Source organism: Vombatus ursinus, unplaced genomic scaffold (assembly GCF_900497805.2).
Source record: "Vombatus ursinus unplaced genomic scaffold, bare-nosed wombat genome assembly UNPS02012319.1, whole genome shotgun sequence".
In the NCBI taxonomy this organism is placed as follows: domain Eukaryota; kingdom Metazoa; phylum Chordata; class Mammalia; order Diprotodontia; family Vombatidae; genus Vombatus; species Vombatus ursinus.
The window spans coordinates 4,021,247-4,034,326 of record NW_020952097.1 but is presented as its reverse complement, the minus strand read 5'-3'; the positions used below and the strand labels follow the sequence as shown (position 1 = coordinate 4,034,326).

At 45.9% G+C, this 13,080-nt stretch overlaps 2 protein-coding genes across 3 annotated transcripts in view; both read left to right on the top strand.

Moving 5' to 3' along the window:
- Positions 1-130: 130 nt before the first annotated feature.
- On the top strand, positions 131-4,975 carry LPAR2 (lysophosphatidic acid receptor 2). The gene is made up of 3 exons (XM_027857810.1): positions 131-187; positions 3,075-3,819; positions 4,319-4,975. Exons 2-3 carry the CDS (start codon positions 3,090-3,092, stop codon positions 4,615-4,617), a joined length of 1,029 nt encoding a protein of 342 aa, XP_027713611.1. The 5' UTR covers positions 131-187; positions 3,075-3,089; the 3' UTR covers positions 4,618-4,975.
- A 1,291-nt stretch (positions 4,976-6,266) lies between these two features.
- PBX4 (PBX homeobox 4) overlaps positions 6,267-13,080 on the top strand; it is a 64,270-nt gene continuing 57,456 nt past the window's right edge. Inside the window, exon 1 of one of the 2 annotated variants that reach the window (XM_027857610.1) lies at positions 6,267-6,535. In XM_027857610.1, coding sequence (XP_027713411.1) covers positions 6,267-6,535 — 269 coding nt within the window. Of the gene's footprint in view, positions 6,536-8,401; positions 8,527-13,080 lie in introns of those variants that run through there. The other variant, XM_027857611.1, reaches the window with a different exon arrangement.

Genomic DNA, 13,080 nt, shown 5'->3' with positions numbered 1-13,080 from the left:
AGAGGCCTTCAAGGAGCCCTCTTCCGCAGGTAGGCAGTCAAGCTTGCCCCGCTCGGGCCAGAGAAGTTGGGTAGGGCCGAGATTCTACAGAAATCACAGGGAACGCCCCCTGCCTCCAGTCCCTCCCGCCCGCCCTGGCACCGCCCACAGGGCCGCACGCGGAGAAACCGGCTCCAGGTGGTCTCAGGTCTCTGGCTTTGGGAAGGAGGGGGTTCCGGGAGAGGAGGGTGGGGGGACCCGGTAGCTGGCCTGGGGGGTTGTGGGTGGGGGACTTAGGTGACTGGGGCTCCGTGGCCGGCCCAGGACGGGAGAGAGTGCTGTAGGTGACTTCTGGCGGGCCAGCGATTGGGTGGGGAAGGGGCTCGGTGGCGGGCCCAGGATGGGGGAGAGGGGCCGGAAGGGCTTTGTGGCGGGCGGACCTGGGGAGAGGGCGCGGAGGAGGCTCGGCCCTGAGCCGGGACTCTGCTCCTGGGAGTTGGGGCTTCACTTGCAAACGGGGTTTGAACGCGAAGGGGCGGGGGGGGGGAACCCTCTTAGGCATCCTAGGGGCGGGAGCTGATGGGAGGAGGGACCAAAAGGCTGCGAAGAGTTGGAGGAAGGGGAAGGGGCCGGGAGGAGTGTGGGAAAAGTTAGGGGTTAGGAGGCGGGCTTCTCTTTTGGGGCTGCTAGGCTGTAGCTGCATCGGTGAGAGGGGCTGGGATGTTTACTGGGTCCTAGATGGGAGAGATGAGAGCGGCAGCCCGAGAACTTATTAGTGTTGGGAAAGGGGGTGAAACCGTTGGTTGTTAGGGGGTTCTAAAGCTGCCTGCTGACCAAAGTGTGTTAGGGGGGCGCAAAAACCCTGCCTGACAAGACTATTCTACCCGAGTATGGACCCCAGGTGCCAGAACTGCCACCAGACCTTTTCGATGAAGGGAGGGGGGGTCCCTGTTGTTTCAGGTCTGCTTATTGCTCCTAGGAGATCTTTGGGGAGACCCCCTCTCTCAATGTGCATGAGAGTTTCTCACTAGTATCGCCCTCATTCTAAGGCAGCAGGAGATTTCTGTCTTCCCTCTCCCTCGTCCCTCCCCTCCCTTCCCTTCTCTCTCCTTCTTTTCTTCTTACCTCTCCTCTCTACATATCTCCCGGTTCCCAGCAGGGGCCAGTCACCTTCTGTTGGAAACTCCTCTTTCGGTTTTCATGACACTCCTCTCTCTTGTTTCTCCTACCTCTCTGACTGCTCCTTCTCAGTCTTCTTTGCTGGATCTTCATCCTTGTACTGCCTTATAACTGTAGGTGAACCCTTTGGTTCTGTGCTGGGCCCTCTCTTTTCTCTGTATACCTTCTTCTTTGGTGATCTCACTAGCTGTCTTGGGTTCAGTTCTTTCCATGAAGATGTTTCCCAAATCTAATATATCCAGCTCTAGTTTTTCTTCTGAATTCTGGTCTTACATCACCAACTACCTTTTTGGACATCTCTAACTGGATGTCCTGGAGCCTTCTCAAACTCAGTATGTCCAGAATAGCTCATTATAAGCCCCCCTCTTCCAAGCCTCCCCCCCCTTTTTCAATTTTCTTGTTATTGTTAAGGGCACTACTGTCCTCCAAGTTACCCTCACTTCCAATCTTAATGTCCTTCTGGGCTCCTCTCATTCCACTTATCCAATCTGCCACCAAGTCCAGCCATTTCTGCTTTAACCAGATCTCTTGTAAATATCCTCTTCTCTCCCATGACACAGCCACCACTCTGATGCATGCCCTCATCACCTCTCACCTGGGCTATTGCAATAGCTTGCTGGTTGGCCTTCCTATCTCCAGTGTCTCCCCATTCCAATTCACCTTCTACACAACTATGACTGATTTTCATAAAGCATGTCACTCCCACACACACTCAAAGTCCAATTACTCCCTTTTACCTCCAGGATCAAATAAGAAATCTTTTGTTTGGCAATTAAGGCTCTTTACAACCTGGCCCCCTTCCTACTCTTCCAGCCTATTTCCACACAGTTGAAACTCCTTTCCCCACCTCTGTATTTGTACTGTATGTCCCCCATGCTTAGAATGCTTTCTTCTTACCTCTGTTTCTTGACACCCCTGGGTTCTTTAATGACTCAGTTTGACTGCCACCTTCTGCAGAAAGCCTTTCTCAGTTACTGCTGCTAGCCTTTGCTTCTAAGGTTCTCCGTATTTAACATGTATATTGTTGTTCAGTCAGTCGCATCCTATTCTTTGTGATCCCATGGACCATAGCATACCAATGCTGTCCATGGGGGTTTTCTTGGCAAAGATACTGGAATAGTTTGTCATTTCCTTTTCCAGTGGATTAACGCAAACAGAGGTTAAGTGACTTGTCCAGGGTCACACAGCTAATATCTGAGGCCAGATTTGAACTGTCTTCCTGACTCCGGGCGGAGCAATCTATCCACTGAACCATCTAGCTGCCTCCAATTTGCATATGCCTATTTATTTATATGTTATCACCTTCATTAGTATATTAAGCTCCTTGAGTGCTGCAAGTGTTTTTGCCTTTCTTTGTATAATCCCAGAGCCAATTAGTGTGCCTGGCACACAGTAAGTACTGTGTCAATACTATTTTGATTGATTGCCTTCTAAATACAAAGGTACTATGCTGATCTTTGGACAGTAGTGGTATTTTCTCATAGAAATGACCTGATCTTTTCCCTTTCAAACACCGACTACCACATTCCATGTTTCCACATCACTTCTTTAACTGGTTCTTCTTACCAACTGCCCCTCACCTGTGTCTCCTCACTAATTTTTCCCTTTCCTGGTTACTCAACCTCTTATCCTGTGTCTCCATAGTGACCACTACTGCCTCTTCCATGTCCTTTCACTGAGTGAACCGCTATTCCTCGTACTGACTCCTACCTCATTGGTTGGCCTCTCTCACACATTGGTTATCCTGACTACCCTCCATCTATATCGTTTTACTAGCCAACCCCCTTGTCTCCTTCCTGACCTCTCACTGACTGACTTCTGCCTCCCTCATGTCCCAACACTGTTAGCTTCTTGTGTCTTCACAGAGATTAGTTCTCCCTTTGTCTTCACTGACTACTAGCTTCTTATGTCCCCAGGCTTTGGCTGCAGTCATGGATCGCTGTTACGATAATGAATCTGTGAGCTTCTTCTACAACCACAGTGGGAAGCAGTTGAGTCTGTACTGGCAGCCCAAAGATGTGGTAATGGTGGTCCTGGGGCTTACTGTCAGTGTAGTGGTTCTACTGACCAACCTGCTGGTCATCGTGGCCATAATTTCCAACCGGCGGCTACACCTACCCATTTACTATCTGCTAGGGAACCTGGCTGCAGCTGATCTGTTTGCAGGATTGGCCTACCTGTTCCTCATGCTGCACACGGGCCCCCGCACAGCCCAGCTGTCAGTGAGAGTCTGGTTTTTGCGGCAGGGCCTGCTGGATGCTAGCCTCAGTGCTTCAGTTGTCAACCTGCTAGCCATAGCGGTGGAGCGGCACCGCAGTGTCATGGCAGTGCAGCCACTGAGCCTCCTACCCCGGGGTCGTGTGCTGCTACTCATGGCTGGCAGTTGGGTAGTTGCGTTGGGCCTGGCACTTTTGCCCTCCTACTGGAACTGCTTGTGTAACCTGGACCACTGTGCCCGCCTGGCTCCTCTCTACAGCCGCACCTTCCTGACTGCCTGGGCCCTTGGCAACCTTCTGGCCTTCCTGCTTATGGCAGCTGTCTATGCACGCATCTTCTTCTATGTTCGAAGGCGCATGAATCGCATGTCACAACACGCTGGCTTCCACCCACGCTACCGTGAGACCACAATTGCTCTAGTCAAGACAGTGGTCATCATTTTGGGTGAGGGAACTTTGTCTACAATGTGGACCTCCTCCCTTCAGTGACTAGCTCCTTCATAATGACTGACCCATTCATTGACTCCCTCACTAGTTACCACTGACTGCCCCCCCCCCAAAAAAAAGTGACCAACTTACCTGTAGGGATCTTCCCTCTCAGAGAAACCAACCTCCTTAGAGTAACTGTCCCAACCCCTTCTAACTGATTGATCTGATACTAGCTATGACAACATCCTCCTTTAAAGGGGTTGGAGTGCCTTCCACCTTTCTAGTGATTTACCCTCTCTGAGAGTGATTGACCACCTGGCAGCTGTGATTTATTTCCCCCCCTCCCCCTGAAAGTAACTAGTTTTTTTGAAAATAACTGATTCTTCCCTCTGGAGTAATTGGTACTCCTCTATGAGTGACTAACCCACCCCAGTTGACCAGAGCCCTCACAGTGAACAACATCTTGACTGAGCCCACCCTAACAACCACTAATTACTCTGTTTCTCTGTCCGTAGGGGCATTTGTGGTTTGCTGGACACCTGGACAGGTGGTATTGCTTCTGGATGGACTGGGCTGTGACTTGTGCAATGTCTTAGCTGTGGAGAAGTACTTCCTGCTTTTGGCTGAGGCTAACTCACTGGTCAACCCAGTGGTATATTCTTGCCGGGATGCTGAGATGCGCAGTACCTTCCGCCGTCTACTCTGTGGCTGCTTGAGGAGCTCATCGCGCCACATGCCCCAAAATGGGCCAAGACCTGGAATGAGGATCAATCTTCCTGACAGTGGCCATCCCCTGGTGGATTCTTCCCTTTAGCTGTCTCTACACCAATGGGACAGGACTGATAACTGTAATTGGGATGGGAACTGACTGCTGTGAACTGCCTCTCAGGCAGGCTGAGACTTAACCCCTTCAAATGAGATGAAACTGACTGCTGTGGCTATAGACTGTCAAGGTCAGGGCCAGTGTCCCCAATCGATTTGCCTTGATGTAACCTTAGGGTTGTCTGCAGTCCCCCACCCCCACCCCCACTTAGTGGGGAGAAGAGAGATGCTTTTATTTGACAATTTTACAAACATTTGACTCTCAGCCCTTGGGGGCTGAGATAGGGCTCCCTTTAATTCTTGGTTTGGACATCGTGGATATGCTTCCCAGATCAAAGGGATTAATTAATAAGGACCATGGATTTGTAATCTGGTTGGATCTAATTCTGTGGGGAAAATGGGTAGCTGAAGTTTCTGACTATCCTCCTCCAACCCTTCCCCATAAGCCAGAGCTGGGAATCTGCCTCCCTTCCCCCCTCCTCCATTGACTGAAGCCTTGTATTGACCTAAGCTAGGTATTTCTGGCCCTTCAACAGATATGGGAGTGGAGTTCTGCCTGGAACAGCCCTGCCCCAATCCTATCTCCTTTCCATTCCTGTGGGTGCTCTGTCTCCTGATCCACAATTAAGGGCTATATCCCTTCATCCAACTGGTCCCCTTGGAAACCTGGGGCCTCCAGTTACCAAAGGGTGTGACCTTTCAAAGCACTCAGCCCAGCGGAGACAAAGATTCTCCATCTTGCTTTGTCTAAAAGCAATCACTATCTGTGATAGTCTGAGAAGGGAGGATGCTTTGTGAGCAGATGGGGAAGGGGGAGTGGCTTGCAACTCCACTGTCCCTTCCTCTGCCCCCAAGTCAGCCCTGTGTCCATCTGTTTGAGGGCAGAGTCTCTTGGAATAGGCAAGGTCCTCTAGGGACAGAAATGATGGGGTGTGCCTATAGGGTATACCTCAGGAGCCCTGGGATTACTCCTTCCTCCCCAGGATAATAGGAGATGAGACTTTGCCATGGCACCAGGTCTGATTCCTCTTTAGAGGAAGAGCCATTCCCTGGAGGGAGCCTCAGTTTACTACAAGGACAGCCTCAGATTGGAGTTCAGCCTGCCCTGTCTCAACCTTAGTTTGGGGCTCAGTCTCCTCTAGTTTAACCTCAGATTGGGACCCGGCTCAGCCTCCTCTTAGTCTAGCCCCAGATTGGGGGTTTAACCTTCCCTAACTCCGCCTCAGATTAGGATATAGCCTCCTCCAGCCCAGCGTCAGTTTGGGGCTCAGCCTCCCCCAACCTCAAAATGTGGCCTCTGGTGTGGAGGGGGTGGATGGAGATGTCTGAGGGAGGGACGGGGGCGGGCAACCCTGAAGCCTAGGCTTGGACCCTCCTAGTGGAGGGCGGGGGCGGAGGCTGTTGCCCCGGCAACGGAGCCAGCGGCCTCCCCGCGGCGCGGGGCGTGGCCGGGGGCGGACTCGCACTGGCGCGCGCCGCGGGGGCGGAAAGCCGCTGGCCGGCCGGGGGCGGGGCCAGGCGCGCGCCCCCGCGGCGGGGCCTGTCGGAGCGCGCGAGGCGGTCGCGAGGCGCGGGGCTGTTGGTCGCCAACGACACCGCCGGAGGCCCCGCGGGCGCCCCCTCCCTCAGCGCCTCCGGGCCATGGACGACCCGTCCCGGCTGCTGGCGGCGGCGGCGGCGGCGGCGGCTGCTGCGGCTACGCACCCCGTGGGGGCGCTCTCCGGGATCCCGCCCCTGCCCCTGCAGCCGCCCGACGCCGAGGAGCTGGAGCCCGCGGCCCCGCACCGCCTCCCGCCACAGCCGGGGCCCCCGCCGCCAGCCCCGGGACCCGGCCCGCACCAGGACACCGGCGACATCCTGCAGCAGATCATGGCCATCACCGATCAGAGCCTGGACGAGGCGCAGGCCCGGTACGGGGAAGGGGAGGGGTCTGCGTGGAGGGGGAAGGTGGGGGAGGGGGGACGTGGGGCGCGGAGGTCGGAAAGGGTCCGGCAGAGGTGGGGGAGGGGGAGGGGGAGGGGCCGGAGCCTGGGAACCCTGCTACCTATCGGGTCGTGCGGCCGCTGGAGGGGAAGGAGTCCTGAATGAATGAGTAGGGGCTGAGTTCCTAGGCCGGGTTCACCGCTGCCCTCGGAGGTGGAGGCTGGACGACGAATGAGTTTTCCCAAACTTTGTTTCCCCCGGTGCCCAGGTGGAAAGTCCAGCACCTCGAGTGTTCTCTCCCTAGCTCCTCACTCTGAAGGAGAGTTGGGAAAGCACAGTGCCCGCCTAGCACATCCTAGTAGGTGCTTTATAAATGCTTCCTAACGTGAGCTAGCTCTCTGAGAGCCGGGACTGCCTTTTTGCCTTTCTTTGTATTCCCGTCGCTTAACGCGGTGTCTGGGACGTAATAGGCACTTAATAAATGACTTCCTGGAAGGACTAAGCGCCCAGAATTCGGAGCCCTAGTTGTTCTCCAGCACGAGTAACAGGACAACATGTTGAACGTGGACCTACTACAGGCAATGCTCACATTCTTTATCCTTCCCTTTTACCGAGTGTCATTGCGTAGGTACCATATGATAGACTTAAGGGAAAACAAGAACGAGAATCTACACAGAAAGACGGGGCAAATAACACAGATATCAAAGTATGCTGAGCATGTAACAATTCCCTTCAATGGATCCATGGTTTCATCCATGTGGGTACTCCCTTCAACAGTAAAGATCAAAACCCAGCCACACCTTCTCATTCTTGATTTCAAGTGGGTTCATAAATATTGTTCTACCCAACATTGCTAGGGCTTTCCTCTAGGTGTTTTGACACATTTTGCTAACTGTATGACCTTGAACTAGCCTTAGTACTCCTGGCGACATCAAGTAATCTGCATCAAAGTCAGAGAACCAAAGTGGGAGGGAATGTCCTCCATTTAAAGTTTAAAATGAGGAGGTGAGAGAAAGATTCCTCCTTCCTCTTCCATCTGGATTGACGATTAACTTTTATACGATTTATAATTGTTATAGTATTCCTCCCGAATGTTTATAAAACAGTTCCTTCTGGCAGTGGAGGCAAGCACTTTCCAAATGGATTAATGCTCATTTTAGGTAATGGATGACCTCTTAGAGATCTAAACATGTGTACTTTAACTGTGGCCCAGAATGTATTGTTCTATTTTAGATCCAGTTCACATCAAAGCTGATGTTTTCCTAGTAGGTTAAAGAATTCTACTAAAGAAATATCATCTAAGGAGGGTGACTGGGGAGTTAGTTTTAATAGTTTAGTTAAATCTTGGTGTCCATAAGGCACTTTTTTTCATAATATTTTTCTGACTTGGACTTTTGCTAACTGATAATAATGATAACTTTTTTAAGATTTCCAAAGTGCCTTTCTGTTATAGGACTTTCCCCCCTCCTCCCAATTATTTTCAGTACAGGGGACCATTTTTATCAGTAAATCAGATAACAGCTTATTTTAAACATTCTTTTCTGGAAAACTTTTTTGCCAAATGTGTCTGAATATTCAGTATGTAATACATAGTCTTATTTATAGGAGTAAATTTAAAATAAGTTAGCCTAATCAATAGGTAACATTGAATCTGAGCATTCTAGAGCTGTTCATACTAGATTTAAATTGGACTGACACTGGTGACTTAAACTAACAAATGACTTCAGCTGGGCACTAGTTTGCTGAAGTAGCCTTTTAGAGCTAGACACTAGAACAATGTTGACATAGTTAAAAAGCAGGGATCCTTGGTGATGGTTTGTGAAATTTCTAGCTGAAGAATGAGGACTATAAATGAAAATTGAAGAGTACTGGAGAAGCCTAATGGAAAAAGAAGTAGGGAGAAGCAGCATCATGTTGGAGTTCAAGGACTGCACTGGGGACTTCTGGAAGCTCCAAATCCTGTCATCTCAGCAATATGGTATTATAGAATCATTGTGCTTAACCTATAGTGCCTGCCCACATTGAATCTGACTCAGGAGCATACTGTCAGTTCTAAATTGCCTCTGTTCCTGTTATGTGTGGGTGCTTAATAACTCTTAGAGAGTGCTGCTAGATTTGGTGTTCATTCATTCATTTAGTCTTCCATTCAGAAAACAGAATTATGAAGGAAAGAAAGCTGACATGGAACAGAAAGATTTGAGTTTGGATCCCACCTCTGATACTTACTGGCTGTGAGATTGTGGACAAGTCATTTATAGCTTCTTTGACCTGTGATTTCTTCATCTATAAATTGGGGATCATAATACCTGCAGTAGCTATTTTACAAGGATGTTGGAAAGCCCAAATGAGAGAATATATTAAGTACTTTGCAAACCTTAATGCACTGAGATAGCTGTGGTGAAGTGGGTGGAGTGCCAGGCCTGGTATCAGGAAGACCTGAGTTCAAATCCAGCCTCAGATACTTCCTAGCTGTGTAATCCTGGGCAAGTCACTCTACCTCTTTCTGCTTCAGTTTCCTCAATTGTAAGAAGGTGGATAACAGCACCTATCTCCCAGGGTTGTTGTGAGGATCAAAGGAGATAATATTTGTAAAGTGCTTAGCACATAAATGTCAAGGATTGGTCTAATCAAAATGTTGCAGGAAATTTTAAAAGGGAGAGATTACTTTCACCTAGGGTGAGGAGAGAGATCAGAAAAAGCTTCAGGTAAGAAGTGGCACTTGAGTGGAACATTGTAGAGAAAGAAATATTTGTGCAGACAAGGATAGGGTGAGGCCAGAGAATGCATTCCAGGCATTGTAGGTAATATGAGCCAAGGTACAGAGATGGGAAACTAGGACAATGATGGGGATGAAAAGTCAGCCAATGTTTATCCAGTTGAAAAGTTTTGAGTAATGGTACTCAGTAGTATTACTGTTGGCATAGAATGAGTTGCTTAGTTCTTTAATGTGAAAAATGAAAGACTTTTTGATAATGAGATGTTCTTGTAGATTTAATGAACATTAAACTAATCACAAGGGTCCATATCGATATTATTTCCCATCATTTGATAAAAAGTATTGTGGCTTTCTTTGCTGGTGAATGGCAGATTCATTGAATACAAATAATAAAACAATTTTGGACTTACTGCTGGTGACCAAGACGTTGAATTTGTGACCTGTTGTTTAATGTTTTTAATTGATTTTAAATTCAAGTAAACTAGGCTTCTGTGGGTCTAAGATAGCTTCTTATACTAGTAGTTTTAACTATAAGTCTATGCGATATCATTGCAGTGACTAGTATGACCTCAGTGTAATAGAAAATTACTACTGAGCAATTTTAAAGAGAGTTACAGGGTAAAAAAAGCTTTATGAAGTACATTCATATGTACGTATGTATGTGTATATATAAATATATATATACACATGTATATAAATAGATGTGAACATATCAGATGATTTCTGATATATGTATTTTTGTATGTATTATATGTATTTGGAATACAAAATTTGATAGATTTTATGTTTCTGAAAGTGAAAGACATTTAGTATTCATATGTTTTTTAAAGCAAATTAATTAAACTTGCTGATGTCTCTTTGAAGACTTTCACTTTTTTCTTCGTAAGTTTGAAGGTAGTTTCCCTGATTTTTTTTTCTTTTTGATTGATCCTTGTCATAAGAGTTCTATTAGTATTCAATTGTAGAGATTTGTAGTTTAACTCATAAGCATTTACTGAGCTCACTACATTTTAGAAAGGACATTAATAAACTGATGTGTATCAAAAGGAGGATGATAAGGATGACCACAGGACATAGAAGGACTTAGGGCCAACACTATCATTTTCTTCAAATGTCTAAAAGTTGTCTTGAAGCAAAATTTTATTTAATTATGCCTGTCCCAAAAGGACAGAACTAGGACAAATGAATAGAAATTATAGGGAGGCAGATTTTGACTCAATATTAGAAGATACTTTCAGACACTTAGAACTGTCCCAAAAAAAGAATGTACTGCATTGGGAAATAGAAAATTCCCTGTCCATGAAGATCTTCAAAAAGAGACTGTCTGGAATGTCAGGGATTCCAGTTTTAGGTGGGAGTTTACTAGATGACTACTAAGACTGTGGTTCTGCTCTTTTGTTTTGTTTGCCCACAGATTAATTCCTAATCTTTTAAAATCTGGATTCCATTTTAATTTGTAAATTGGAAATATTAAATAAATGTAAAGAAAGATATATTTTTAAAATATTCTTAGTACCCAAATGATTTGTGTGCATATTTGTATTTATTTGTAGAAGATCATAGGATTTAGAGCTGAAAAGTCTGTGGAAGTATGAACTTTTAAAAAATACAAGTAGTAATTTATAGCAACCAAGAAAAGAATGCTGGACATAGTACCCAAGTTCATATCCTGGCTCTGTTACTTATTATCTGTGTGACTTTGGGTAAATCACTTAACCTTCCTTTTGGGCCTCAGTTTCCTCATTTTTGAAACAAAGGTTGGAGCTGATGACTTCTGATGCCCTTTCTGGTTCTAAATCTATGATCCTGTGACAGATTTCTGTATTGGGTTATTTATATTGATTCTCCTGTTCAGACATTGAATTTGGGGTAGGGATGGGGAGCCTGATTAGGTGTGGACTCTGGCTTTTTTTTATTTTTGTGTACCCTGGCTTGAGCACAGCACCTTGTTCCCAGTAGGAACATAATAAATATTTGTTGAATTTATCAGTTGCCTTCATTACTAAGGACTCCTTAGGTCCAACCAGTCTGTTAAAGACTTAAGGGAGGACAATAGCAGCCACTAGGCTTTAGCTGTCAGCTGTCTTTGTTCTCCGGCTGTTTGCTGGGTTTAGATATTGATCTTCCATGATGTTTCCAATAACCCTTAATGTCCCCAGCATGATTTGGACTATCCTTGGAAGAAGCATGTCCTGCAGTGATCCTGGTAATTCTCTTCAATTAAAAACTTTATTTGTTGTTGCATTTTTAAGTGTTTTGAGGTATTGCTTTAAATCTAGAATCTTAGCAACAGCCCTTTTAAAGTAGTGTTGAATTAATTAGGAATATAAATGAGATTTAATTTGCTTCTGAAAAGACATGTAAATGAACAGGTTCATTTATACAGATATAGGCAGTCCATATATATGTATATATACAGATATATACATATACACACATACATATACATAGTGCTTTAAAGAAAATGTTGAGCTACAACCCCCCAAATTGTTGTACTTTTTGTGTTCTCTAAAGACTGTGTCCAGTATTGGAACAGTGCCAGATGATAAGGACCAAGAACAACTTTTCTCCAATTCACTTTCTTGATATAGAGAGGGTTTTAATTAAGTAGGTAGCACAGTGACTCTTCTAACTCACTTCTCTGAAGGTGTTTCTCTCTTTACATTTCTCTTTGGAGTGCCCCCTCAGCAATTACATTTTCTGTACTATATTCTGTTATTTGGCACATTTGCTTTGCTTTGTAAGTAGGATTTTCTGTATCTCTGTGAGTATCCTTCCTCCCCAGATAAGCTTCTTGAGTTTAGGGGTCGTGTTTTCCACTTCTTTTGGTTCCTTCTCCTCCAGTTTAGTGCTTTGTCTATAATAGATACTTGTTGAAAGTTGCTGACTACCTCCAGTAAAAGGCCACACATATCTAGAAATAAGGGTGGAACATTTCATTGAAATATTTTGTAAGATTGCATGTCTTCTTGATAGAGTTGTTGCCCATAGTATGCAGCTATATAGAAAGATATTTGTCTTCACAAATTAAATTCCCAAAACCTTTTTTTTTTTGTGCTGGGGGAAAAAGTAGAGTGCAAGCTAAAAATTAAAATATAAAGCTTGTGGAAGCCAGAATTTGATCTTAATTTTTACATTTGGAGAATAAAATATATACTTATGTTTTTGGTAGTTTTTCTGTACTGCAGATTGTATTAGTTAGTGTATATTTAAAGTGAAATGTGCTGATCATTTTACCCACTTAGAAGGACATCGGGGAGGAGTCCCATCGTAATTAGTTGGAACTTTGTCATAAAGGTCTATAGAATATTATTCTAGAGCATGGTTCTTTGTTAAGAATTTTTCATACGATCATAAAACTATGAGTGAGCTTAGAGATTTTCTGACCTAAACTCTTTATTTTAGAAAGGAGAAAACTAAGGAATACCTAGAGGAATTAAGTGCTTTACCCAGGGTTACAGTTAGTGGCCACACGACTGGACTAGGTCCCAGGCGTCATGACTTCCAGTTTCATCCGTTTTCTATTTCACCAAGTTGTTGACAACAGTGGCAAGATTTTTTTCTTATCCTGGTCCCTGATTTCAGTGGTATAAGTAAAGCCCAGTAAGGAACTTCCATCTGTCTGTGCAAATGGGTGCCTGGTTTGCAACTTACAGAGAGTCCTAAAGAGTTGCTTGGGAGCATTGAAAGTTCCGTTGCCTTGTACCTTGCCTAATCACTGAGATTAGGACTTTAACTCAGGTCTTCCAGAATTCAAGGCCAATTCTCCATCTACTGCATCATGCTGCCTCTCATACAATTTTTAATATACTAGCA